We start from the raw sequence: 27,365 nt of genomic DNA on the forward strand, positions 1-27,365 counted from the left end.
TGCAGCGGTCAGCGCGCTGCGCTACGGACCCGGCAACTTAAGTTCAGTTCCCGCTCACGTTCCAACACCAGTGACAATTATCTGAACCGGTCCTATGGCTTCCCTGATGTCGACTCAGCCTCAAATGAGTATCTGGTGCGGAGTGTAAACATGGCCATTGGGGGAGACAAAGGCGGTCGGGCGTGGTGTTGGCCGCTCACCCACCCCCCTCGTGTGCCGTGCCAGCCTGCATAGGTGCTCGCTAACAGCACTTGCCCCAAAAGTCTGTGAAAGCCATACGGGGGAGGGGGGGAGTCTTTGTCTTTGGTACCTGGCGTGGGTGCCCAGATGAGTCTGTAGCTCGTAGCCCCTGGCACCGCGTTCCAGGACACGCGCACGCTGCTGGCCGTCGCGTCGAAGAGCAGCAGACGAGCAATCTCCCGCAGGGACACTGCCCCACAACAAACAACAACAACGACGGCCGCCATTCGCCACTTAAGTGCCGGCGACGTCACCACAGCGCGTGTTCCAGGCTGGGTGCACTTCGATGCCACGTGAAATGTCGAAGGCTCCCTGTAGTCAGGAGGTCACGGGACACAACCACGTGTCATTGGTTGACCGCCTGAGATGACTGACGGATGCACCACGTGTCCTTCTAACTGTGCCAACACAAGCGTCCGTATGCACACACACATACACAAAAAAGATGCCCCGTATAGCCTGAACAGACTGTAGGGGCAAGTGCTGTTAGCGAGCACCTATGAAGGCCGGAACGATACACGAGGGGGTGGGTGGCCAGCACCACGCCCGACCGCCTTTGTCTCCCCAGTGGCGATGTTTACACACCGCACCAGATGCTCATTTGAGGCTGAGTCGACCGAGGGGGAGGCCCTGGACCGGTTCAAATATTCGCCACTGGTGCTATTCATGAGCGGGAATTGAACTCGGGTGACCCGGTTCGTAGCGCAGAGCGCCGACCACTACACTACCGCTCCCCACCCTGCCAACGCCCTCACCGACACACAGGCAGAAACACACCGCACACACACAATTGATAAGGATTTTGACAAACATCCAGACAGAAACCCTCGGCAACCAGCACACCACCAGCACCACCGGCACGACCACCAGCACCACTACCAGCATCACCACCATCAGCAGCAACATCAATACCATCATTACCACCATTACCACCATCACCACCAGCACCACCACCATCAGCACCACCAGCACCACCACCACCACCAGCAACATCAATACCATCATTACCACCATTACTACCATCACCACCAGCACCACCAGCACCACCAGCAGCACCAGCACCACCATCACCACCACCAGCAATACCACCATTACCACCATCACCACCATCACCACCAGTACCACCACCACCACCAGCACCACCAGCACCACCACCTACCCGATCCCCCGACATCAAACGTCTGGACGTCGCTCTGCGTGGGGTGCTCGTCCCTGTCGGCCACGTGGGCGCCCTGCCGCTCCATCCTCCCCGTGGCGCCGGCGTCCCGAGCACCGTCACTTTGTTCTGCAAGGGAAGCCGGCGGCGGTGGAAGCGGTCAGAGCGTGGTGGCTGCGCTCGGCACGAGCTCAGGGTCACCCCCCCCCCCACCCCCACACTGCCGGATTCATGATCAAAATAAGGGTGCATCAAACATCATCTCGAAGTTAAATTCTCATCAACATCACATTGCAAGATAATTGCCATCAACAGGCCAATTCATATTTTCCTTCCGTCGGCAATCCCTCTTCTGCTCGCTACCGTCTTTCAATCCGGTATGTGTGGTGCACGCGCGTCCGTGCGTGCGTGGACGGTTTCTGTGAGCGGGCACGCGTTTGGGGTGTTGCCCTACTCGCCGGGGTTATCACGAGTCGTGCGTGGACGGTTTCTGTGAGCGGGCACGCGTTTGGGGTGTTGCCCTACTCGCCGGGGTTATCACGAGTCGTGCGTGGACGGTTTCTGTGAGCGGGCACGCGTTTGGGGTGTTGCCCTACTCGCCGGGGTTATCACGAGTCGTGCGTGGACGGTTTCTGTGAGCGGGCACGCGTTTGGGGTGTTGCCCTACTCGCCGGGGTTATCACGAGTCGTGCGTGGACGGTTTCTGTGAGCGGGCACGCGTTTGGGGTGTTGCCCTACTCGCCGGGGTTATCACGAGTCGTGCGTGGACGGTTTCTGTGAGCGGGCACGCGTTTGGGGTGTTGCCCTACTCGCCGGGGTTATCACGAGTCGTGCGTGGACGGTTTCTGTGAGCGGGCACGCGTTTGGGGTGTTGCCCTACTCGCCGGGGTTATCACGAGTCGTGCGTGGACGGTTTCTGTGAGCGGGCACGCGTTTGGGGTGTTGCCCTACTCGCCGGGGTTATCACGAGTCGTGCGTGGACGGTTTCTGTGAGCGGGCACGCGTTTGGGGTGTTGCCCTACTCGCCGGGGTTATCACGAGTCGTGCGTGGACGGTTTCTGTGAGCGGGCACGCGTTTGGGGTGTTGCCCTACTCGCCGGGGTTATCACGAGTCGTGCGTGGACGGTTTCTGTGAGCGGGCACGCGTTTGGGGTGTTGCCCTACTCGCCGGGGTTATCACGAGTCGTGCGTGGACGGTTTCTGTGAGCGGGCACGCGTTTGGGGTGTTGCCCTACTCGCCGGGGTTATCACGAGTCGTGCGTGGACGGTTTCTGTGAGCGGGCACGCGTTTGGGGTGTTGCCCTACTCGCCGGGGTTATCACGAGTCGTGCGTGGACGGTTTCTGTGAGCGGGCACGCGTTTGGGGTGTTGCCCTACTCGCCGGGGTTATCACGAGTCGTGCGTGGACGGTTTCTGTGAGCGGGCACGCGTTTGGGGTGTTGCCCTACTCGCCGGGGTTATCACGAGTCGTGCGTGGACGGTTTCTGTGAGCGGGCACGCGTTTGGGGTGTTGCCCTACTCGCCGGGGTTATCACGAGTCGTGCGTGGACGGTTTCTGTGAGCGGGCACGCGTTTGGGGTGTTGCCCTACTCGCCGGGGTTATCACGAGTCGTGCGTGGACGGTTTCTGTGAGCGGGCACGCGTTTGGGGTGTTGCCCTACTCGCCGGGGTTATCACGAGTCGTGCGTGGACGGTTTCTGTGAGCGGGCACGCGTTTGGGGTGTTGCCCTACTCGCCGGGGTTATCACGAGTCGTGCGTGGACGGTTTCTGTGAGCGGGCACGCGTTTGGGGTGTTGCCCTACTCGCCGGGGTTATCACGAGTCGTGCGTGGACGGTTTCTGTGAGCGGGCACGCGTTTGGGGTGTTGCCCTACTCGCCGGGGTTATCACGAGTCGTGCGTGGACGGTTTCTGTGAGCGGGCACGCGTTTGGGGTGTTGCCCTACTCGCCGGGGTTATCACGAGTCGTGCGTGGACGGTTTCTGTGAGCGGGCACGCGTTTGGGGTGTTGCCCTACTCGCCGGGGTTATCACGAGTCGTGCGTGGACGGTTTCTGTGAGCGGGCACGCGTTTGGGGTGTTGCCCTACTCGCCGGGGTTATCACGAGTCGTGCGTGGACGGTTTCTGTGAGCGGGCACGCGTTTGGGGTGTTGCCCTACTCGCCGGGGTTATCACGAGTCGTGCGTGGACGGTTTCTGTGAGCGGGCACGCGTTTGGGGTGTTGCCCTACTCGCCGGGGTTATCACGAGTCGTGCGTGGACGGTTTCTGTGAGCGGGCACGCGTTTGGGGTGTTGCCCTACTCGCCGGGGTTATCACGAGTCGTGCGTGGACGGTTTCTGTGAGCGGGCACGCGTTTGGGGTGTTGCCCTACTCGCCGGGGTTATCACGAGTCGTGCGTGGACGGTTTCTGTGAGCGGGCACGCGTTTGGGGTGTTGCCCTACTCGCCGGGGTTATCACGAGTCGTGCGTGGACGGTTTCTGTGAGCGGGCACGCGTTTGGGGTGTTGCCCTACTCGCCGGGGTTATCACGAGTCGTGCGTGGACGGTTTCTGTGAGCGGGCACGCGTTTGGGGTGTTGCCCTACTCGCCGGGGTTATCACGAGTCGTGCGTGGACGGTTTCTGTGAGCGGGCACGCGTTTGGGGTGTTGCCCTACTCGCCGGGGTTATCACGAGTCGTGCGTGGACGGTTTCTGTGAGCGGGCACGCGTTTGGGGTGTTGCCCTACTCGCCGGGGTTATCACGAGTCGTGCGTGGACGGTTTCTGTGAGCGGGCACGCGTTTGGGGTGTTGCCCTACTCGCCGGGGTTATCACGAGTCGCCGTCGTCGTCGTCGGGAGAACGCGGCGCAGCTCTCAGCGACGCCATCGTCGCGAATCGGGTTTCACAGATGAAACGCGTTGCGGGGGGGTTTTTCGCGACCGATAACAGCGGCCCGTCGTTGGCTTTTGAGGTCCAATCGCTGTGTAAGATGTGTCTTCGAAAACCAGAATTCGACCGATCGGTACGAATTGTGAAATGTGCAGCAGGATCGCTCTCCGGCGCCCCCGCAGTGCCGAAGCGGTCACAATCCGGAAAGATTGTTCCCGTGTCGGGTGGAGGAGGGCATACGACACACATTTTAATGAATGATGCTATCTGACCCAGAGATCAATGATGAATCAGGATTTTATGACTTGAATGGGGGGGGGGGGGCTAAAAAAATCACATCTGCATACAAGTGTCCACAATGGGCTGCCCCCCACTATCTTTTTAAATATTTTTTGTTTCACATACCAGGTAAGGCCCCAAATGAGCTATGTAGCTCTTTTTCAGAAGCGACCTGGCGATCACAAATGATAGCCCAACGAAGTGGCTCGTCGACATCGTGTGGATATTTATAGCAGCAGCCAAATGCCCTAAACGCCCGGCGTTGATTCAAAATGTGCAGGAATGAAACAGAGGACCCGGAGACAAATCCCACGGGGAGGGTCACGCAAATTGACCCCCGATGCCAAAACTATACAGCGGGCGTCAGGGCTGGGATCGAACCCACGACATCCTGCATACCGAGCGAGGGAATTAACATCCCTTAGCCACCGCGGCGCCACCTCGCTATCTCCCAGGGTAAGAGGATCGTTGGCGGCAGAGGGGGGGCAGGGGGGGGCGGGGGATCGGCTCACTCACCGGATAAGGCGGCGTGCAGCGACCCGCCGAGGTGCATGCAGACGCGCCGCAGCAGCGCCGGGACGGAGACCTCCAGCGCCGCCGCGTCCCTCCGGTAGAACACGTCCTTACGGCCCGATGCGACCGAGTCCAGGACGTCCTTCTGCGCCTTGCGGGCTCCTGTGGTGGCGAACCCCAGGAGTTATTTTCCCGATCGCACGCTCGCACTGAACCTGCGAACGTCGCGAGCAACAACAGCAACGACAACGACGACAGCCACCGTTCGCCAATGAGTGGCGGCGACGTCGGCTGCACTTTGAGGCCACGTGGAGTGTCGAAGGCTCGCTGGCGGGAGGTCACGGGACAGACCAAGGTGCAATGAGTTGACTGACTGAGACGACTGGCAGATGCACCATCTGTCTCTCCCACTGTGCCAACTTGCTGTGTTTTAGCCACCCGGTCCTCTCCGCTCGTTGTTGTGAGCGTTGTTCCTCTGCGCTCTGTTGTTGTTGGAGGCTCAGTAGCAGCGTCCTTCACGAACCTCCCCCAAGGGAGCAGCAACACGTGCACGCACACACGCCGTGCCTTGCGCGCGCATCACGTAGCCGCCACGTTGAGTGATCGATGCGCTCAGCCTTGTCATTGACAGATGCCGTTGGACTTCCATCAAATCAGACCGTGAGGACATTTGGTATTTCGCGCCACAATCAGGGCGCAAGGCGATGGCGTAGGAGCTGCGCTTCGCAGGCGAGTAGAGTCTCCGGTGCACAAAGACACTTTTTAAAACCCACTTGCTGTACCACCATCTCCAGGTCACCTTGCAGAGGGTTTGGGATTCCCTCCAATCTCTGTTGTCCACTGACCTATGACCCCACAGAGTGAGGCCACAGGCACGCGCTACCATTCTCATTCTCAACGGAGAAAACCTCCCACATGGGTAACCGAGCCTGCCCGCTTTGGGTAGCGAATCCACGCGCGTGCCCTCACCGCCGCAGCACAGCGGCTCCCCCGGGGTCCTCACTGCGCCACAGTTCGACCCCACGGTGTCCCGTTCTGCTCTCTTCTCGCACGCGATGGCAGCAGCAGCAATACGTTTCGGGACGAGAGGGCTTCAGGAGAGAAAGTGTCGTTTTGCTGTTTCTCCTCCGTTGAAGTAGCGCAGACCGCAGTGAGTTTACCGTGTGGAGCCGCAGCAGGCAGGGATAACGGCGGAGAGAGCGGGAGGAGATGTCCAACCCAACGGCGATTAACCCCGAGCAAGCGGTCACCACACGACAGTGACCGCTTGCTCGGCTCGCAGCGCGGTCAGATCCCCGCACCTCCGATTAGGCGAAAGAAGTTCAACGTACGGACGTAACCCACGTACAGGAACTCTTCATGTTCTCAGCCAAAAAGTCCCAACATTTGACGGGGTCGGCTGCTCGCAGGATATTTCTCCACTCGCTGCTATTCTGTGCCCCATCGCTGTCCTCAAACCTCCTTCCGATGGATCCTCCCATCTCACAACCTCGGTCTCGCTCTACTGCTCCTTCGGACCTCCACAGGTATCATCTTCACCGCTCCTATAACTGCATCTTATTCCCCTCCTCTCAACCCATGGCCGGCACTTCTAATTCTCGCCTTCCTTACCTTCCCTTGAACACTCGCACCCCCCGCTAAAGCTCTGATTCATTCTTCCTCCTCCTCCTGCTCGCTGAGATGTATTCCCTACCATCCACCTTGGAATTCTCATTCCTCGTCCTTCCAGCACCCTCCCTCCCTCTCTCTTCTTCCGTCCTGAGTGGCCAATCACGACTCTGGCCCCCGTACGACAGGATCGAGAACGAGGAGACGATAATAAGAAAAAGAAACCGGAGGGAAAAAAAATTGGACGCGGGACTCCTTGGGCGGAGCACAATTTATGTCCCATGTGGTTCTCATCGGCTTTGAAGCGGAGATGAAACCGGCACGCGCAGGCACGCAGCGCAAATGGGGACCGCCTGCGTGCGTTGACGCTGCTACGTGTAAAGCGATTGAAGCTAAAGCTTGGGTCCATCCACCCCACACCGCCCCCACCCCCCCTCCAAGGAGCTCAAGGGGGCCTGGATTAATGAAAAAGGGAAACGCACCACATATCAGCTCGAATTCCGAGCCTGTTTGTTGTTGTTGTGTTTTTGAGCTGGCGAGGATTAGGCAAAAAGATGTAGACCGCCTGTTCACGCAGGCGGCCAGGGAGGCTTCTCACAATAAACAATTACAGATATGTAAGGATATACAATTTAAAACAAATGTAACAAATGTTCAATTAAGCAGAAGAATAAAAATATTATTTATTTCAAAATGAAAATCTAATAAATGATTATTTTACACTAGTAAACCAAAATAATTACATTAAAAGATTATTCATCTCTGTGAGCCCTATCCGGTCTGTATCTCTCATCTCATTGCACCTCTCACTTTTGTCCAACGTTTCTCTCATCTCACGACATCTCCATCTCTTTATCTCCCCTGTCATCTCACGTGGAGTGGGGAAATTAAAAGTGGGAGTGGTTGGTGCCAAAATAATTTCTGCTGAGGGATCCCTATGGGCCAATCCCCCTTCCACCCCTCCACTGCGCACAAAAGACGAAGATTCCCCCCCCCCTACAGACTGAACAGACGCCTTGGGGCCAGTGCTGTTAGCAACCACCGATGAAGGCCGGGAGAAGTTTGTCTGTCGCTGACCCGGTCAAGAGGGTTGAAGGACAGACAGAGCAGCAACTCGTGACCCACAGTGCCGGCCGATCCTTCCGCTCAATGGCCGGGCTCTCGGGGGTGGTGGGGGATGAGGGGTGGGGGGGGTTCTGGGGGAGGGGGGGTGGTGGGGGGTAGGGGGGTGAGGGGTGGGGGGGTGAGGATGGTGGGGGGTGGGGTGGTCATGGGTGGGGGAGTGAGGAGTGGGGTGGTGTGGGGGGGTGAGGGGTGGTGGGGGTGGGGGTGGTGTGGGGATGGGGGAGGTGAGGGGTGGTGAGAGTGGTGGGGGGTGGGGGGGTGGTACGGGGGTGGAGGGGGGTGGGGGGTAGGAGGGTGAGGGGTGGGGTGGGGGTGGGGGGGTGAGGGGTGATGGGGGTAGAGGGTGGGGGGGTGAGGGGTGGGGAGTGAGGGGTGGTGTGGGGATGAGGGGGGGTGAGAGTGGTGGGGGGTGGGGGGTGTGGTAGGGGGGTGGGAGGGTGAGGGGTGGGTGGGGGGTAGGGGGGGTAGGAGGGTGAGGGGTGGGTAGGGGTGGGTGGGGGGTAGGGGGGGTGCTACGCGGCGGTTTGAACCCCGCCGGGATGCTTGAGGCACGCGCGGCGCCTTGGACCCCGGCGTGGCCTCTCTCTCGTCCACCTGAACTCCCGGTTCCCATTAACCACCGCACTCTCGTCCACCTGAACTCCCGGTTCCCATTAACCACCGCACTCTCGTCCACCAGCGGTGGACAACGGTGGGGGGGGGGGGGGGGGGTGCGCGAGGCCACGAGAGCAGGGAACTGGGGGAGTAACGAGTACTTTTCATTTCACCAGGTGAGGCCCACTAAGCCGTATAGATCTTTTGTTTTAGAAGCGACCATGCCACAAATGACATCTTATCGTGTGGACATTTATAGCAGTGAAATACTCTAAACGCGTGACGTGTCCCCGGACGGATGTGCACAGTGATATTGTCGATCCGCCGCCGGATGAGGCCGGTCTCCACCACGCCGTGTGGGTCGTGGAGCTTTATCCACTCGCACTTTGTCACGCTGGTCAGCGCTGGGTGGTGAAGGCGGGCAGCATAGACGTGAAGGTGTAGTATAGTACAACGGAGTTTGCTGTGCTCCGCACGATGTAGCACCTTGGGTGGTGCTGACAAGATATCTTAGGAATTGCATTCAGTGGCCTGCCAGCTGCATTAACAAGAACACGACGAACGGAATGAGGCACCTGAGCAGCAAACTTAAACGAAACCCCAGCCGAGTATACTCCTGCTGCCCAACTGAGCACGGGGCCAGAGGCGTCGCTATCAGGGGCGCAGGCGGTGCAACTGCACTGGGGCCCATGGAATGGATGGGCCTAGGCGTCGGACTATGAAGGAGGAGTGGGTTGGGGGGGGTGTAATTGGACACAGGGAGTGTGGGAAGGATGGTGGGGAGGGGGGGGGGGGTCCATTGAATTCCTTGCACCAGGGCCCCATGCCCGACCACGCTGACGCCACTGCTGCTCAACTCGTTTGGAAGCCTCTTGAGCCGGCGGTGGAAATTCCCCGTTGCCACGGCAGGGGAGAGTCTCGCCACAGCGCGACCACCGCGGGACGCGCGCGATCGAGCGACCGCGCGGTGTTGGTGGGTACGGCGGCGGAGAGACAGCGAGTCGAGCCCCGCGCTGAGATCTCGACGAATAGCGACCGCGCAGCGGTACCCATTTCAATCGACCGTGAAAAGACGCGATGGGCCGAAGTTGATCGACCTCCCAACCGGGGTTTGAACTTTTGAACCTTTCGGCCGTGGGTAGAGCGCTCTCACCACCGCATCGCTGTCCGCGTACCCACGCACAGGAACTCTTCACCGACGCAGCGTAACCCTACCTACGGCGATGATGGCGACTCCGGACTCCTTCAGTTTCCCGGCAACGGCCGCCACGTCATCACGGAGCTTCACATCCGTGAGCATGACAACCACCTGCGAAAACAACGGGCCCAAAAAACCATCAGCGCGTTGCTCTTCACGTCCGGCAACGTCGATTTCAGCCATCCATCCCTGCACGCTTCTTTGTGCACTTTTCAGCCCGCTGCACACGTGACACCACAGCGGGCAGGCGGTGCACCCAAGGCCGGATCAAGGCGTGGGGCTTTAGGGGCTGCAGCGCAGGGGCCTCTGCCAGTTGGAGGGCCTCCAGAGATGAAGTGAAAAGTTAATTCACTTGTGAATGCTGAATTGTATTTGTTGTTAGCCTTGTAAAAATACATTTTATTTTTCTGTAACTTTGTTTTCCTTTTCAAAATATTACTAGGGGCCTCACAGGACCTGTAGCCCAGGGGCCTACAAAATCTTAATCCGGTCCTGGGTGCACCGCCTAATGTGTTACACGTGTTACGTGTGTTACGTGTGTGTGTGTGCACGCGTTTAACGAGTAAAGGACGACGAGAGGTGATGCCGATTATTTCATGAATTCACATCGACGCTCACGGCGTGGGTCACCGGCTCTGCCCTTCAAACGCGGCGAGGCGGAGACTTCCATTGGCTCAGCGGCGACCTTGGTGGTCGAGCGAAGCAGCCAAGGAGACTGATCGGATGTGACACTCGGGTCGCCGGCTCGGCGAGCGGCGCTGGAATTGGTGGGAGGAGGTGGTGGTGGGGGGGATTCGAACTAAAGAAGGCGGGAGGATGATGTGAACCGGGTCAACGGAGGGGAGAAGATTCGGGTGAACGCTGCCGTGCGGGGCACACGAGGCCGCGGAGAGTGTGAATGAAGCAGCTGACTCACGACACGGCCACACGCGTGTGCTGGACTTCTTCTGTTGCGGCTCTACGTATGTATCCATGTGACCAAGTCACGTGGCATAACGATCAGATTAATCTACTTATCCAGCAGGGCCACAATGGGTCATGGGGCCTGTATGGGGTTTATACCTCAAGATGTTTTCATCTATTCTAATGAGCGGTGCACCGCAAGAGTTCCCGAAGGGCACTTCTTTACCCAGCGACGTGACGCTGATGGCTCAACTGGAAACACATTCCTGCGGAGGGGGCTGGTAGGAACGTTGGTTGCTCGGTCAGTGGCCAGGGTCAACGGCGGCACCACGTGGTGAATTCCGTAAATATGCCCGACTGTGAGGGCAGGCACAAGCCGGCGTGAGTAGGTTAAACGTTGAGTTTTATAAGGGCACCACGGGGTGACCAGCCCCTCCCCACCCAGCCCCACCCCTCCCACCCCTCCCACCCAGCCCCACCCTCCCCACCCAGCCCCTCCCCACCCTCCCCTCCCCACCCAGCCCCTCCCCACCCAGCCCCTCCCTACCCTCCCCTCTCCACCCAGCCCCACCCCTCCCATTTTTTATATCTGAATGTCCGGATACACGTGGACAGACATCCACAGACATACACAATTAATCCCCTGCCTCCTGTGAATTAATCCCGGTTGGGCTTCTAGTCCACTACGTTTCCTACCAGTATAACCTCAACTACTCAACCAGATAAGGCCCACTGAGCTGTATAGCTCTTTTTCAAAAGCGACTTGGCCACAAATAATAGCTCAAGAACGTGGTGTATCATTTGGACATTTATAGGCGCAGGCAAATACTTGTCGATTCTAAATGTGGAGGGAAAAAACCCGGAGGCCCCGAAGAAAAATCCACGTGACCACGGGGAGAGAGACACGCAAACTCCAAAGATAGGTGTCATCAGGGGTCGGGATCAAACCCACGACCTCCCGTACTCCGGGCGAGGTAGTTAACATCTCCTATCCACCGTGGCGAACAGCAGCCCGCGTGCCACAACGAACCGCTTTTGGGCGCACGTGTGGATCTCTCACCCTCCCGGCGCTCGCGGCCTTCGGGGGCGTCGTCTTCTTCGAGGGCCTCTTCTTGACTCCTCTGTTGGCGAACTCGGGGGCGTTGCGGAGGAACGCGAGGGCCCTGGACGCCGACACGGAGCCCGGGGCGCCCAGGGGAGACCCGTCGCGGGCGCCCGCGCCGCCCGCTAGCTCCAGCAGCCGCAGGCGGGACCTGCGCACGCGAGAAGACGAGTGGCGGGCAAGGCCCGGGGAAAGCGTTCGCTTCACTCCAAGCAAAGACAAAGATCCCACCCAATAGCCTTTAATGGGCTGTAGGGGCAAGAGCTGTTAGCCGACCCCTGGCACGCGAGGGGGTGGGTGGTTCGCACCACGCCCCGGCTGTCTCCGTCTCCTCGGTGGTGATGTTTCCACATCGCGACCAGGGTACTCCTTTTGAGGCTGAGCTGACCGGTTCAGACATTCGTCACCGGTGTCGGGCAGGAGGGGGAATCGAACTCGGGTGGCTAGGTTCGTAGCGCCACGCGCTCACCGCCGCGCCACCGCTTCCCAACACACTGCGCACCACTCACGCCACACACATCACTCACGCCACACTCAACACATTCACGCCACACAAACACACACGAGCCCGTTACTTCACGGGCTTGTGTGTGTGTGTGTGGTGCCACCCGCCCACGCACAGCACGGCACCTTTTACCCCACCGCCCCACGCACCTCCCGCACATTCACCGACACACGACCCGCACATTCACCGCACCCACTGGCACGATCAGCGCTCGCTCGGCAGGCACACAGGCATGCACACACTCGTACGCACACGCACACACGCGCACACACACGCACACACACGCGCACACACACGCACGCACACGCACGCACGCCGCCCTGGGTGCCTGGCACGGCACGCTTCGCTGGGCCCGGCATACTTTCATTTTTTTGTGTGTTGTTGTTGTTGGGTTAACTCCCTCCGATGCGACGTGTCCGAGATGTGAAAAAGTTCAGCCGTGCGCCTCATTCGAGGGCGTTGGCAGGGGAACGCGGGCACACAAAAAACAAAGATCCCCCGCATAGCCTTTAACAGGCTGTTGGGGCAAGTGCTGTTCGCGATTAACACCTATGAACGTCGGGACGGCACACGAGGGGGTGGGTGGCCGGCACCACGCCCGGCCGCTTTTGTCTCCCCGGTGGCGACATTTACACAACGCACCGGGTACTCATTTGCGGCTGAGTCGACCTAGGTGAGTCCTGAGACCGATTCAGATAATCGTCACTGGTGTTGGGTGTCCTTGAACAGGGATCGAACTCGGGTAGCCGGGTTAGTAGCGCGGCGCACTAGCCGCTGCGCTACCACTCCCCGCACAAATACAAAGATCCCCCGTATAGCCTTAACAGACTCTTGGGGCAAGCGCTATTCGCGAGCACCTATGACGGCCGGAATGGCACGCCAGGGGGTGGGTGTTCGGCACCACGCCCGGCCGCCTTTGTCTCCCCAGTGACGCCGGTTTACACACCGCACACGGGTACACATCTGCAGCAGGGTCGACCTAGGGGAAGCCCAGGACCGGTTCAGATAATCGCCACTGTTGTCGGCCATGAGCGGACCGCTGGGTTTCGCAGCGCGGCATAGCGCGGCATAGCGCGGCGTAACGCTACGGCGCTCCAACGCACGCTCGCGCAAGAGGTGGCGGTAGGCGGAGGTAGTGGCGGCGGTAGGCGGCGGTAGGCACCTGTGCTCGGCGCTGGGCTGCAGCAGAGAGCACCGCACGCCCGCCTCTCCCGCTGGGACGCCGCACCCGACGGCGACCATCAGCACCTCCACGAGCGCGCGGAGCTGCGCGGCGCCCTGCGCAGCGCCCTTGGAGGTCTCGAGCACGAAGGCCACGTGGCCCGCAGCGGGGGCGTTCGTCCTGCACACTGCGGCGGATAGGAGCGCGGAGCCGCGAACTGGTTTGACAGAGGCCCGGTCCCGTTTCGCGTCGTTTGCCCAATGTTTTTCGGGCGCAAAGTAGCGGCGAAGCGCGGTAAGGGTGCCGCGGTGACTATGAGATGTTTACTACTTCGCCTGGTGTGCAGGAGGGCGTGGGTTCGATCCCGACCCTGACGATGCCTGTTGTATATTTGGAGCTTGCGTGTCTCTCTCTCTCTCCCAGTGGTCGCGTGGATTTTTATCCGGGTCCTCCGGTTTTCCACTCCACATATCAAATGAAATATTATTCATGTTATTTATTTTATGTTTGTTGTTTCATTCTCAGGGAACCTGGCCGAGATACCCCGAATTTGAGCTTTCGCCGAGTTCAGCTTCAATCGGCGATGGCTGGAGCCTAGCGATGTTCCGCCGAGATTTAGACTCATCGAGAAAATCAAAAATACACTGGGCCGAGATACAAAATGTGATGCAACAGGAATTGACTTCGCTCACGTGACCTCACACCGCACCAAAAGTGGCCTCGCGTGCCATCACGCGACACAATGGTAATGATTCGTGAATGTAAAAATAGCTGAAATTGTCCTTCACAATCTGTTTTTTTTAATTCAAAACACATTCTTACTGTTATCATACTATCATTTTTTTAACACCTTTTACAGCAACGTAATGTAACTGCTCTCTCCCCATATGCAGGGGTGGGCAAAGTAAAATAACAAGAAGGGCCTTTTTTTGTGGGGGGGAGAATTCTGTAGTAAGAAGAAGAAGAAAAAACAACAACTCAATAATTCAAGCGCCGCGTAACGCACGTGGCGCATACGAGACGCCGCTCCTCGACAAACAACGTCGCCGCGGGGGACTCCCTTCTGTGAAGAGCCGCGGCTTTTGACGACCGCGTGGCAACCGTGCCCGTCCGCTCACCTTGCACCGACGGAACGAGCCCAGCGGCCCGAACGAGCAGCAGGCACAAGCACAGCGCCGCCGGGAGGACTCGGCGCCGTCCCTCGCGCGCAGTCATCGCCTCCCCGGGGATGACGACTCTTCCAGCAGCAGCAGCACCTCCCGCTTGCTTCCGTCACCTCGGGCGCCTCGGCACGACGCCCTGCTGCGGGGCAAGAGCCAAGGTCCACTGCCATCGCCGCGCAGAAAACGCCGTAGGGGGACGCAGCCGGGTGGTTGCCCCCAGAAGTTTGTGTTTTGCTTTCGGTCACTTACAGTAGAACGCTAATTGGATTTTTTGTTAGAGCCCGAATGGTGGCTTTCATCTCCCTTAACTGGATATACCCTCGGTGTTTAATACACGTATGTATGATGAACTTCTCTCACACCATACGTAGCCAACCGTGCTAATCAGAGGTGTGGGGAAGGACAACAAACACGTCAACACAAATGCGTCAACACAAACGCGTCAACACAAACGCGTCAACACAAACGCGTCAACAAAAACATCAACACAAACACATCAACACAAAAATCAACACCAACACGTCAACACAATCACATCGTTCCCAACGCTTTACGCCATCCTTTTTTCTGACGATTTTGTCCGAACCCGTGCCTGGTAAATTGATTGATTTATTTAGTTTATCCTCTGATACAGCATGGCATTGACAACTCCACTGCTGTGCTGCAATGCTCCCACATCTATATGCCCTTTTGTAGAGAGAGAGAGGCAATTGGTTAGAGGCAGAGAAGGAATGGAAACTCTTGAACCTGGGCTGGAACAAACTTGCCCCTCCGCATTCAACGGTCACCTTCGCTCACCAATTTTCCGCTACTCACTAAAAAAACTCACACTTGTTGTTCCCTAGTTCACCACAGCTAACCCCTTAATCTCCCCCTCGTAACCGCCACCGTTACTATTTCCCTCTTCATAGTCCCATCGTATCGCGATCACTCTTTCCCCGTTCATTCAGTCATTCATCCGTCATAATTTACTGTCATCAATTTCGCATTCACCGAATTCACGCGTCGCAGAATCGCCACCCATTGCTTCCTCTCATCCATTTCATTCACCTCGCCTCCACCAGTACATTCTTATGTTGCGCCGCTGTTAATTCTATGTCAAGCGCCTTAGTTCAGACGCTATATAAATTACGTTAAGATAAGGTGAGAAGGCACAGATGGTCGGTGGGGAATCAAATTCTAGATTATGTTGACAGCTTCGGAGAACCAGCGACCTCCCACTGCTTACTCGCGTGGAGAGAGAGAGAGGAGAAGGGTAAGATGGGAGCAGAGTAGTCAGTCCAAGAGCCATTTTGCAGATGGTGAGTGTGATCTTAACATTTTCCCGTTCCAAGACATCTGCAAGTTGCAGGGTGGGTCCCGTTCACCGCTGGATCTCGGAACGGGCGAGTGACTCAGCGTCAATTTTATTTTGAGAGGCATAGCACCGTTGTATTTAAATACATTGCACTCACTGCAGAGAACTGTAGCGACATGACCGCACTCTGTGATAGTTGATGCCAAATTGTGCCATACGATCTCCCACAAGGCCTTGTGGGAGCCTCCGTTAATTATATTCCAGTTCCGTTCCGATGCCGTATGTGTATGGAAGCAAATCTGATTACGTACACGTACATCATTGGAACGGGAAAAGGTAAAAGACACGCGAGGTTAGATTATAACTCAGTATTAAATTTATGAATTGTGGCTGCATTGATAATATTACGCAATACTGGTGCCGTAAAGCCAGATTACCAGCACGACGTAAGTTGAACTTCTTTCACACCGTACTTAGCCAACCGCGCTAATCGGAGGGAGGTACGGAGTGCTGAGCGGGGGCGCGATCCGCAACCCCCCCCCACCGTCCTGCTCCCGGTCTCTGGGCGAGCACGAACTCGCCGAGAGACTCGTCGCCATCGAGTCCAAAGTCGATCGCGGAGGTCCTCAGCGAGCGCGCGTCTCCCACGCACAGAAACGAGGTTTCGACGTCAGCTGCTTCCACTTACGGCGGCGGGCCAGACGGCTCCGCCGCATTTCGGTTCGGCCCGGACGCTCCGGCGGCGTTCCAATGACTCGACTTCGTTCCGCTGAGATTCAGCGGAAGCGCCGGAGCCGAGCGGGCCCCCACCGCTCCCCTTCTCTCGGACGGGCCGTGGTTTATCCCACCACGATGTGAACGACCCCGCACGGAATGAAATATCAGCGCCCCTGCATTCGTGTTTGTTTCAAGTCGGAATCAGGCTGGCAGCGTTGACGTTAAATTCACTCGGCGGCCTTGAGATTTGTAGAAAACGCAAACCGTGCGCAGCGGTTAGCGTGGATTTTGTAATTTGCAAAAATGTCACAAAATGCGCCCAATATTCGCCGAATGACGGGCCGGCCGTCTCAAATAGCCTCCATGGAGGGATTAAGGAATGCATTCACACCCGAGTTAATGTTGCACTCTTTTAGAATCCACTGATTGGCACAGAGTGATATCCAACTGGTTCTGGCCATTACATTAGTTCCACGCTGTGCAAAGTTGCGACATGTCTGGGAGGCTCAACCGAGACACATGGTGAGCTTGGCAGCGCCTTCGTCTGCCAGCCCATCCCACTATTCAGGTAGCCCCTCCCACGACACAGGTAGCCCCTCCCACGACTTGGTAGCCCCTCCCACGACTCAGGTAGCCTTCTCACGACTCGGGTAGCCACCTACAACACTCAGGTAGCCCCTCCCACGACTCGGGTAGCCCCTCCCACGACTCGGGTAGCCCCTCCCACTACTCAGGTAGCCCCTCCTACGACTCGGATAGCCTCTCCCACGACTCCGGTAGCCCCTCCCACTACTCCAGTAGCCCCTCCCACAACTCGGCTAGCCCCTCCCACGACGTGGGAAGGGCTGAACCAGCTGGTTCAGCAGTTCCACTGCTGGATTATTTTTTCCGCCTGAGGACGACCGCTTGTGTTGCGATCGAAACGTCGTGATTTATTTTTATTTAGTTTTATTTTTCTACCTACATGACTCCACCGAAAGAACCAAAGAGTATGGATTTCTGCAGTCACGAAAGCTTCAAATCAATCAGCACCACTATTTGCCCGTGACGTGAATGGAGCACGAGGCCAAACATATTTAAACAGAGGACAACATTCGGATTTTTCTAAAATGCTTTTAGGACACCGAGATAACCTTTCTGAACCACCCAGTTCAGTTGCAGTTTATTTATTTCAGTTTCATTTATTTGGTATAGCCCTGTGAGCCATTCAGGACCCTCCCGGCCAAAGCAAAGACATTTGGTAGCTTTAACTTGGTGTGAAGTCAAGTGTGGTGTACCTACAGTATGATTTTATGACTATAGCCACATGAATGTGTAACTTCCACCACTAACTGGGGTTTTAACAGCGATAAGTGCAACCCTGTGGTTGCTTTAGCACAGATAATGCTTTGGCCAAAATTCCTGTGTCGCATGTGACATTTCGCCTGATGTTTTACGACGTGGAAAATTGCAAAAAATAAGCAATGTGTTTAAGCCATTAAAAAAAATTGCCTTGTGTAAAATAATAAACAAATAATCAAGCACAAATAATGACGATCCTGCAGGATTATCTTGCCACCGTATGTAGAGAATCTATACAACTTACAACAAGTCAATCGGACAAAAAAACACGTTTAGTCTTGAGAGGTCACCGGGCAGCTCAGAGGTCAGAGCGCCGATCAGCTGGCACTGCTGAGATGCTGGGATTCCAATGCAGGTTTCAGCCGCCTGCGAAGAGTTGACCGTCTCAGCCCTCTCACCGATTACTGTACAAAAAATAGCCTATCGCGTGAAATATGTCTCTGCACTTAAGTTTGGAGAAATTCCATCTCTTAGAATGAATAAAATACATGCCGTATAGAAATGTATTTGACGATCAGGCACCAAACGTTACTGTAACAGGGTGTATGCGGAAATTCTGTCGCGCAGTGCAGGTATCTCAGAAATTCATCTTCTTTGGTTCTTTCGGTAAAGTCACGTAGAATGAGAATAAAATAATAAATTGATAAAATAAAATAACACAATAAAATTCTCACGACGTTTCGGCCACAACACAAGCGACCTTCATCAGGTGAAGGGACGAGACTGTCTGGAGGACAGCGCTGGAGCGAACAAAGCCAAGCTCAGACCGCGACCTTTAAGCTGTGTGAGAAAAAATCCGATTCCGTGTGCCATTCTCTACCATGGGAGGTAGCCCTGCTCGGCAAGAGTTCTGAATGGATTTTCCGCTTCATTAAACGGCACCGATAACACAATCAGGATGCAATTTGGGTGGTAATACAAAGTAAGTAAATAAACCAATTTCTCAAAGAAAATCATCCTTCGCGGCATGCGTGTGATCTCGCGCCTCTGCCCTGCGTAGCCTCTGCCGGCCACGTGTTCTCTGTAATAGAAGAAAGATGCCGCGGCATGCGAACGCGGCGCAGATGAGAGAGAAGCGGGGCCAGGGAGGGGAAGGGGATGGAGCAATGAGTATTTGAGGGTGTTTTTTGTTGGTCTTGTTGTTGTTGTGTCTGTGAACACGGTCCACAATGGGGTTCTGTTGCACGGGAAAAAAAATGTGTACATGTAAAAAAAAGTTCTCGTATTAAAAACAAACAAAAAACGGCACGATGAACAGAAACAAAGTGCCGAACAAGCGAGTATTTTTTTTGTTTCTTCTGATCGAAAAAACAACGAAAAATACCAAAAAGTGCGGTCACATCAAGAGGACTCGGCCGCTGCAGAGACCACGCAGCTCGCCGGGAGGACGGCGTGCGGTCACCACAGCTGTCGCACCGACCGCGGTTCAACCCAACGAGGTCCAGGCCTCAACGGGGGCTCCCAACTCCACCGAGGTCCAGGCCCCAACGAGGGCTGCCAACTCCACCGAGGGTCAGGCCCCAACAGAGGCTCCCAACTCTACTGAGAGTCGGGCCTCAACGGGGGTTCCCGGCACCACGCAGGAGGAGCACAATGGGTCGACTCCGAGCCACGTGCGGCTGCCCGTCTGATGTTGGGTTTGTTGTTGTGCTTCGTCTGTCTCTGTGGGAAGAGGGTGTGGTTGCTTTGACACCATTGTCGCGGTGGTTGGGGGTTGGGGGATTTGTTGCTGAAGAGTCTTTGCAACAACCCCGGATCTTTCATTGCATTGTTTTTCAGTCACACGTGCACTTACACGCGTTAAATACGCATGAATGAACGTGGTGGATTTTTATGCTTATTTTACAATGCAATCGTAAACAAATCAAATCGGAAGTGACGATTAGTGGGCAGCCAAGGAACGGAACGCGTTTGAGCCGTTTCGGCCACCGAGGAGATGGAGCAATGAAATCAGTTAATGTGCGGGTCCTGTGTGGATTGTTACATCGCAGGATCGTGAGAGGCGGCGACGGCGTCTTAGGGATGAGGCCTTCATCCAGCAGTGGATTGACCATAGCTGACGATGTCGACCGTTTGTGCACTGCACTACGAATCCTGCGGACCTGTGTTCGATTCCCAGCTGTGCCTCACATCAGTGGCGAAATCGGGCTCCATCCTCGTTCCCCAACTCTTCATCAGCCGATGTTGAGGAGCGATGGTTTTAAGTCGGTCTTTGACAACAGGATCGTCAAATACCGACTTCTGTTGTAGGGAGGTCTCCATCCAGCAGTAGACCGGCAACGGGGCTGGCTTGGCCGTAACACTTCTCATCACGGTGTCCACGACAAACACTTTGAACGTGAACAACGTGGAACTTGACTTCACCGTCAATTATCACCCGGCCTGGTGGCCGCTCGGCGGTAGGACCAGCGGCTCGCTGTCGGAAGTTTGCGTGTTTAACTCCCGGCTGGGGGGGTTGATTCGGCGCCATCATCTCTAACAGGGGTGTATAAAATGAGTACCACCACTTCTGTTGTGAAGCCAACGGCGGTCGTCCTCTGGAGAGACTTCCTCCTGCCATAGGCACGTGGAACTCCCACCACTGGCTCCGCGGGGCTGTGAATAGCACCAGTCCGGTGCTCTGTGAGCAGGAAATTAATTGGACTAACTACTACGATTTAACTATTTTTTATTTTACCAGCTAAGGGCCCATTGAGCTGTATAGCTCTTTTTCAGAAGTGAACTTGCCACAAATGATAGCTCAACTAAGTGGCTTACCATTTCGTGAAAATGTATCATGGCCAAACACTAAAAAACGCACGTTGTTGAAGCGAAATTTGGAGGGAAAAACCGGAGGACCCGGAGGAAAATTCACGCGGCCACGGAGAGAGAGAGAGTTATGCAAACTCCAAATATTCAGGCTGTCAGGGTCGGTATAGAACTCACGACCTCCTGTATACCAAGGGAGGTAGTTAACATCTCGCCACCGTGGCACCCCTAACCCCACGGCGTGAAGGGCACGGGGCCCCTTTGTGAATGCTCGAACACAATTACCGTGGAATTATTTCTTTTTTTGTTAAAGAGACAAGCTGGCACGGTGGGGTATTTTTAACCGCGAGCATGCGACAGGCTTTTTTGTCCGACTTGAACGCTCCCCTTATACAGTACGTCTGCCCGTCTTCCTGTCGCTAACGTATGCCTGTTCGTACGCAAGTATGTGTGTGTGTGTGGCCTTCTGCCAGTAAATCTCTGTGCCTGCCGGCCTGCTCACTTGCGCACCTCTCTACCGGGCCGTCTGCCTCTCGCTCCTCCCTGCCCGCATCCCCGGTCACCTGCCACTCGCAGAAGAAAAAAAAAGGTTTCCTTCACGACCGATGGAATTTTACCGGAAATCTGGACAGACTGCCGGTCGCATAATGCCCACCCTAGAGTTAATGGGCTGTGGGAGCTTAAGAGAGGAATTCAAAATGACAGGGGGTGCTGCAATCACTCCGACACCGAGGGCGTGTGAGGAGGTTGCAGCCCCACCTCGTGTGAACGAGAGCCAATTAAAGGGGACCTCAGCAGTAGTTCTGCGATATCATGTTCCATGGGCTGCTCTCTAACGTGGGGTGATGTTACACTGCTCTCTGCGCGAGCTACGAATTGGCATTCCTTAGCCCCTTGACGTGACGCCGATAGCCCGGGCGGAATGCGATTGGAAAAGAAAGATCGTTTAGATGTTTAACAGCGTTTTACAAAAGGGGCACACGCGCGCGTGTGTGTGCGTGTGTGCAGTATTTCACGCGTTTGCTTGGCGGTCGAGAGAGGTCAGAGGTGGCTCGAATCCCGCCCGCTCGCTCGCTCGTTTGCCGCCTGGGCTGCGCTCGCGAAAACGACGCCGGCTCGGGTGTCGGCCGCTCGGTTATGCATGAAGCCGCAAGAAATAATCCCGGGCGACGCTGGCGCAGTGGGGTCACAGGCGACGCTGGTGCCGTGGGGTCACGGGCGACGCTGGTGCCGTGGGGTCACGGGTGACCCTGGCGCCGTGGGGTCACGGGTGACACTGGCGCCGTGGGGTCACGGGCGACGCTGGCGCCGTGGGGTCACGGGCGACGCTGGCGCCGTGGGGTCACGGGCGACGCTGGCGCCGTGGGGTCACGGGTGACGCTGGCGCCGTGGGGTCACAGGCGACGCTGGGGCCGTGGGGTCACGGGTGACGCTGGCGCCGTGGGGTCACAGGCGACGCTGGCGCCGTGGGGTCACAGGCGACGCTGGGGCCGTGGGGTCACGGGTGACGCTGGTGCCGTGGGGTCACGGGTGACGCTGGCGCCGTGGGGTCACAGGTGACGCTGGCGCCGTGGGGTCACGGGCGACGTTGGCGCCGTGGGGTCACAGGCGACGCTGGGGCCGTGGGGTCACGGGTGACGCTGGCGCCGTGGGGTCACGGGTGACGCTGGCACGAGCCAGGCATGGAAGGGCCAGCAGCGGCAGGGAGGGCAACGATCCGATAAGCAGCCGAGTCGTCGCCCATGCGGTCTCGCTCGCTCGCTCGCTGCGCAAGTTCGAAAGTTCGTAAGTTTAGAAGTTCGCCAATTAGCAAATTCGCGGGATCTAAGGATCGCAGGTTCTCATGTTTGAATCTCCATGTTTTGCTAATTCCAGCTGTTCGACGCGAACTAGAACCGGAGCTTAACATTTTCTCGCTCGATGTTTTCCGGAACGCTTCTAAGCTGGTTTGTAGTAGGGATTATCGACATAAGGCACTACCACTCGAGTGCAAGATATGTCTGTCTATAATAATCCTGTATTATTGTACCCGATTCTGCTGTATACTCAGGGCAAAAAGGACATCTGGTGAGCCTAAGCACTATTCTCACGTGTGTTTTTGCACTCCACACACACACTACCACAGAGACAAAGATCCCGCGTATAGCCTTAACAGACTGTTTGGGCAAGTGCTGTAAGCGAGCAGCTATGCAGGCCGTAACGGCAATTGAGGGGGTGGGTGGGCAGCACCACGCCCGGCCGCCTTTGTTTCCCTAGTTGTAATGTTTAAACACCGCACAAGGTACTCATTTGAGGCTGAGCCGACCTAGCGGGGGCCCAGGACCGGTTCAGATAATCGCCACCGCTGTTAGACGCGAGCGGCAATCGAACTCGCGTCGCCGGGTTCGTAGCGCAGCGCGGCGCTAACCGCGGCACCACCGCTCCCCAAACACCGTCAAGGACAAACTTCCCCGCGTGCAGCCTTCACGGACTGTTGGCGCAAGTGCTGTAAGCGAGCAACCACCAGGCACACCACTGCGACATGAGGATTATAAAATAAGGCGAGGTGGAGGCTGCGTGCCAAAATAAATTTCCGGAACGGTGCTCGCGACTGTTCCGTGTGAAACGAAGCGCTGCCTGCGAAGTGTGTTCACTTATTTTGGTGTTCACCGTTGCCCCCGTCCCATTGCAGCGCTCGGTTACTTCGCTTGGCTGACCTCTTGTGCGTTACCATCAGGGGATTTAACGACATGAGTGTTAACGGTGGAGACGGGGCGAATGAAATGGATGAGAGGAGGCAATGTGTAACGAATCTGCGACGCGTGAACTCGGTGAAAGCGAAATTGATGACAGTAAATGATGACGAATGGATTGAATGAATGGGGAAATGGTGACCGCCATATCATCAGAATATGAAGAGGGAAGAGGAATGGTGGTGGTTACGAGGGGGAGATTAAGGGGGTCGTGGGGTTATCGAGGCACAGTAAGTGAGTTTTTGAGTGCGGAGCACGGAAACTAACGAGCGAAGGTGCCTGTTTAATGTGGAGGGGAAGTTTGTTCCAGTGAAGGGGGCCCGAGAAGAGAGAAAGAGCGAACGCGTGGATTGAGCTCAAGGAGGAGGAACAGAGAGAGAGAGAGCAAAGACTGAGAACGTAGAGGGGGCGAGGAGGCGACACGTAGAGAGAGGCAAGCGTGGCGAGATACGGCGGAGGCAAGTCCAGGAAGGGATTTGTAGACCCCAAGGGGGAGTGAACTTCTCTTGATCAAGCTCGAAGCAAGCGACGCTACGCACCGCACCACAGCCTCTTTCACTTGCGCCGACGTTGCTACCCCAACAGACAACGGACGCTTGGCAAGATGAGAAAAGAGTCGCAGAGCGATTGACGATTAACAATCGGGATGGAGCGGCGATTCAATTGGTAACGCGCCTCTCCAACTGACGATCTGAGTTCGATTCCCGGTCACGATTATTCGAACCGCTACTGGGTGCTTCCAGCCCCCTCCGCCCCCGGCCCCCCAACCTTCACCAATAGGCACTAAACCAAAGTGGTGAAGTATGGTCAAACAATGACCAATGACCGACAACGGCATGCGGTGGAGGCCTTCATCCAGCGACGGATTTACCAACTTCATCATTATTAATGTTGCCAAATATTCATCACCCTTTCTGTCAAGTCTGCAATGCCATTGCGGTAATAATGTGGCTGACAGGCAAAATTGCAATGCAATGACATTGGCGTTGTGGGTTTAAATTGCTCAGTCCTGGGAGACAACGGAGTCTCGTGCACGGTTATTTAAAACCTGGGCAGGTAAACTGTGCTTTCTACTCGTACAACTTTCGCAAATTATCTTAAATTCGCAACATCATCCAAACCTGTCAATGCATACGGTTTGCCCGTATTCTTGTACAGGGAAATTCAGTTTTCAAGTCCGTAAGGCGTACGTACAGCCGTTTCAATACGGGCAAAAAAAATTGTATACGGCCAAATAAAATGCACGCAGCAGCATCAGCATGCAAGATCACAGACCGTAGCATGATAAGTAGCATCATCGACAACAATTATTAACATTGATTCATAAAACTGTCTTTGTTTAGTAACGTTTTTTTCTATTCGTTTGTGTTTCTCCCTTGTGATGAGACTTTGTAGGATGAACGTTGAGCTTTATAAGGGTACGGGGTGACCAATAAGGTCTGAATTGGTCTGTAATAGGGTAGGACACTGATAAGGGGTTGATAGGTATGCATCAACATCACAATCATCATTATTTCTGCCATTATATTCTTTAACATTGATATTGGCGCCGATCACAATTTTCAAACGATTTTCATCCTAAGCGTCAAAGAGCCAATGCTGTGTATCGTATTACATCTGGTTTGGTAAGCTCTGGTTTCTTTCTTATCGGGGGTGCGTGTTTCTATCCGCTATTGAGAAACACCGCGGTACTTAGCGGAAAATATTGTGCAAAGAAGCAGAGAGGGATAAAACAGAGACGCATGCTTGGAATAACTGCACATCTTGTGACAAAGAGCTTCAAAGCTCATCGGATTCCTTCAGCCTAAGCCAAGATTCTGATGCTGAATTCCACCGAGAGCCACAGAAGAGGAACGCGCGGATTTGGAGGACACCCGCGGGTGAATGCCGTCAACAAAACTTTGGATTCTGTATCCAGAAAAGTGGCGTTCCATCTCCCCACGTACAACGGTGGAGATGGAGCGATGAAGTCAGTTTGTGTGCAGGTGCTAGCAGGCTCGTAGAGAGATTGCGGGCGGTGGCTTGGAGAGGCCTTCATCCAGCAGTGGATCAGCCATGGCCGATGATGAAGATGATGACATTCCGATGATGCTGCAGATGATGACAGCAAGACGGAGCTTCACAAGTCACACGTCTTCCTTTCGCAAACAACGGAAGAAACACTTCACGAGCTTCCAACAACCGCACGAACCCGACGACGAAGTCTCTCCCGCGTGCCTCTTGGCGATGATTACACAGCACGCGCCGGTAACATAAACTAAAAAAAAACCCACACACAAAGCAAAAGGCTAAACTGAAAGGGGCTGGGGAGAGGTTCTGTTGCAAACTCTCTGGGAGGGGGGGGGGGGCACGGGGGGGGGGGGGGGCAGGGGGCACGGGGCGCTCACCATGCGAAGGGGAAACAGCTAGGGACGACGCCGGCAGGAGGAGGATGATGATGAAGATGAAGAGGAGGAGGAGGCGGTGCGGCGGTCGAGTTGATCTCGCAGTCCGCGCGGTGCCGATCGAGCGGCACTCCTCCTCCTCCCGCTCCTCTCTCGTTGCTGTTTGCCGAGTTGGAGTCGCGGCTTCGAAAGGAACAACCCCAGAAATGTTGAAAGCGCCCGGGGCTGCTGCTGCACCTCCCCCCACCGCGAGCGAGCGAGCGAGAGAAACAGAGACGGAGTCGGCGCACCCCGCACGCCCTCGGCGGAGCCCGCAAGGCGCAGCCGCGGTTCCAACAGAGCGCTCCGCTCACTAAATCCTTCGCCTAACGCTGCTGCCGCCGCTGCTTCTGCTTCTCCCCGCGGGGCCTCTCTCGCTCTACCGAGCCCGCCCGGTTCCACGTTTCCCGTTGCTGCCCCAATTAGGGCGCGCGCGGGTCCGCAAGTGACCTGGACCCCCCCCGCCGCACCCCACGCCCCCAACCGCCCTCTTCCTCCCTCCAGCGGCAAGCGCAGCCGTGCTGGGCTGCTCCACATGCGGCCAATACGGAGACGCTCCAACCCCCACCACCACCGAGACCCGGCGGCTTCCAACCGACGGGAGAATCCCGTCTCGCACTCACTCCACCAGGCACGCACATTCACCCACTCGCTCACCAACCCACTCACTCGCTCACCAACCCACTCACTCGCTCACCAACCCACTCACTCATTCACTAATCCACTCACTCATTCACTAACCCACTCACTCACCAACTCACTCACTCACTCACCAACCCACTCACTCACCAACCCACTCACTCACTCACCAACCCACTCACTCACTCACCAACCCACTCACTCACCAACCCACTCACTCACTCACCAACCTACTCACTCACCAACCCACTCACTCATTCACTAACCCACTCACTCACTCTCCAACCCACTCACTCACCAACCCCCTCACTCACTCACCAACTCACTTACTCACCAACCCACTCACTCACCAATCCGCTCGCTCACTCACTCACCAACCCACTCACTCACCAACCCACTCACTCACTCACTCACCAACCCACTCACTCACCAACCCCCTCACTCACTCACTCACCAACCCACTCACTCATTCGCCAACCCACTCACTCACCAACCCACTCACTCACCAACCCCCTCACTCACTCACCAACTCACTCACTCACCAACCCACTGACTCACCGCACGCACGCACATTCACCAACCCACTCGCCAACCCATAAAGATAAAGATCCCCCGTATAGCCTTAACAGACTGTTGGGGCAAGTACTGTTAGCGAGCACCTATGAAGGCCGGCTCGGCACACGACGAGGTGGGTGGCCAGTACCACGCCCGACCGCCTTTGTCTTCCCAGTGGCGATGTTTACACACCACACCAGGTACTCATTTAAGTCGACCCACTCACCCGCACGCATGCACACCCACTCACCCAAACGCACATCCAATCACCAACCCACTCACCAACCCACTCACCCGCATGTACACCCATTCAACCAACCCACACACCCACTCACTCGCACACTCGGATTCACCGCTGCATCCCCGGAAGGAGCTGAGAGGCGGGATCTGGCATACCGGGGTGATGGGAGTGCTTTTGAAGTTGGCTGGCTGGCTTGCCTGTGTACGCGTGCGTGTGTGTGTGGAGCGGTAATACTCAATAACAAGCACTTGCCCG

General features: G+C 56.2%; 1 protein-coding gene across 2 annotated transcripts in view; it reads right to left on the reverse strand.

The window, feature by feature from the left end:
- Positions 1-26,115, reverse strand: part of LOC116952812 (uncharacterized) — a 151,999-nt gene extending 125,884 nt beyond the window's left edge. The window contains exons 1-8 of one of the 2 annotated variants that reach the window (XM_076074443.1): positions 25,640-26,115; positions 14,373-14,553; positions 13,255-13,441; positions 11,546-11,738; positions 9,600-9,693; positions 5,061-5,219; positions 1,400-1,525; positions 311-430 (exon numbers count right to left, since the gene is read on the reverse strand). In XM_076074443.1, coding sequence (XP_075930558.1) covers positions 311-430; positions 1,400-1,525; positions 5,061-5,219; positions 9,600-9,693; positions 11,546-11,738; positions 13,255-13,441; positions 14,373-14,469 — 976 coding nt within the window. In that variant the 5' untranslated portion in view covers positions 14,470-14,553; positions 25,640-26,115. Of the gene's footprint in view, positions 1-310; positions 431-1,399; positions 1,526-5,060; positions 5,220-9,599; positions 9,694-11,545; positions 11,739-13,254; positions 13,442-14,372; positions 14,557-25,639 lie in introns of both variants that reach the window. The other variant, XM_032972481.2, reaches the window with a different exon arrangement.
- Positions 26,116-27,365: the final 1,250 nt, after the last annotated feature.

The sequence above is a fragment of the Petromyzon marinus genome, chromosome 48, assembly GCF_048934315.1.
Source record: "Petromyzon marinus isolate PM22_M1 ecotype Great Lakes invasive population chromosome 48, UKy_Petmar_22M1.pri1.0, whole genome shotgun sequence".
NCBI lineage: Eukaryota > Metazoa > Chordata > Hyperoartia > Petromyzontiformes > Petromyzontidae > Petromyzon > Petromyzon marinus.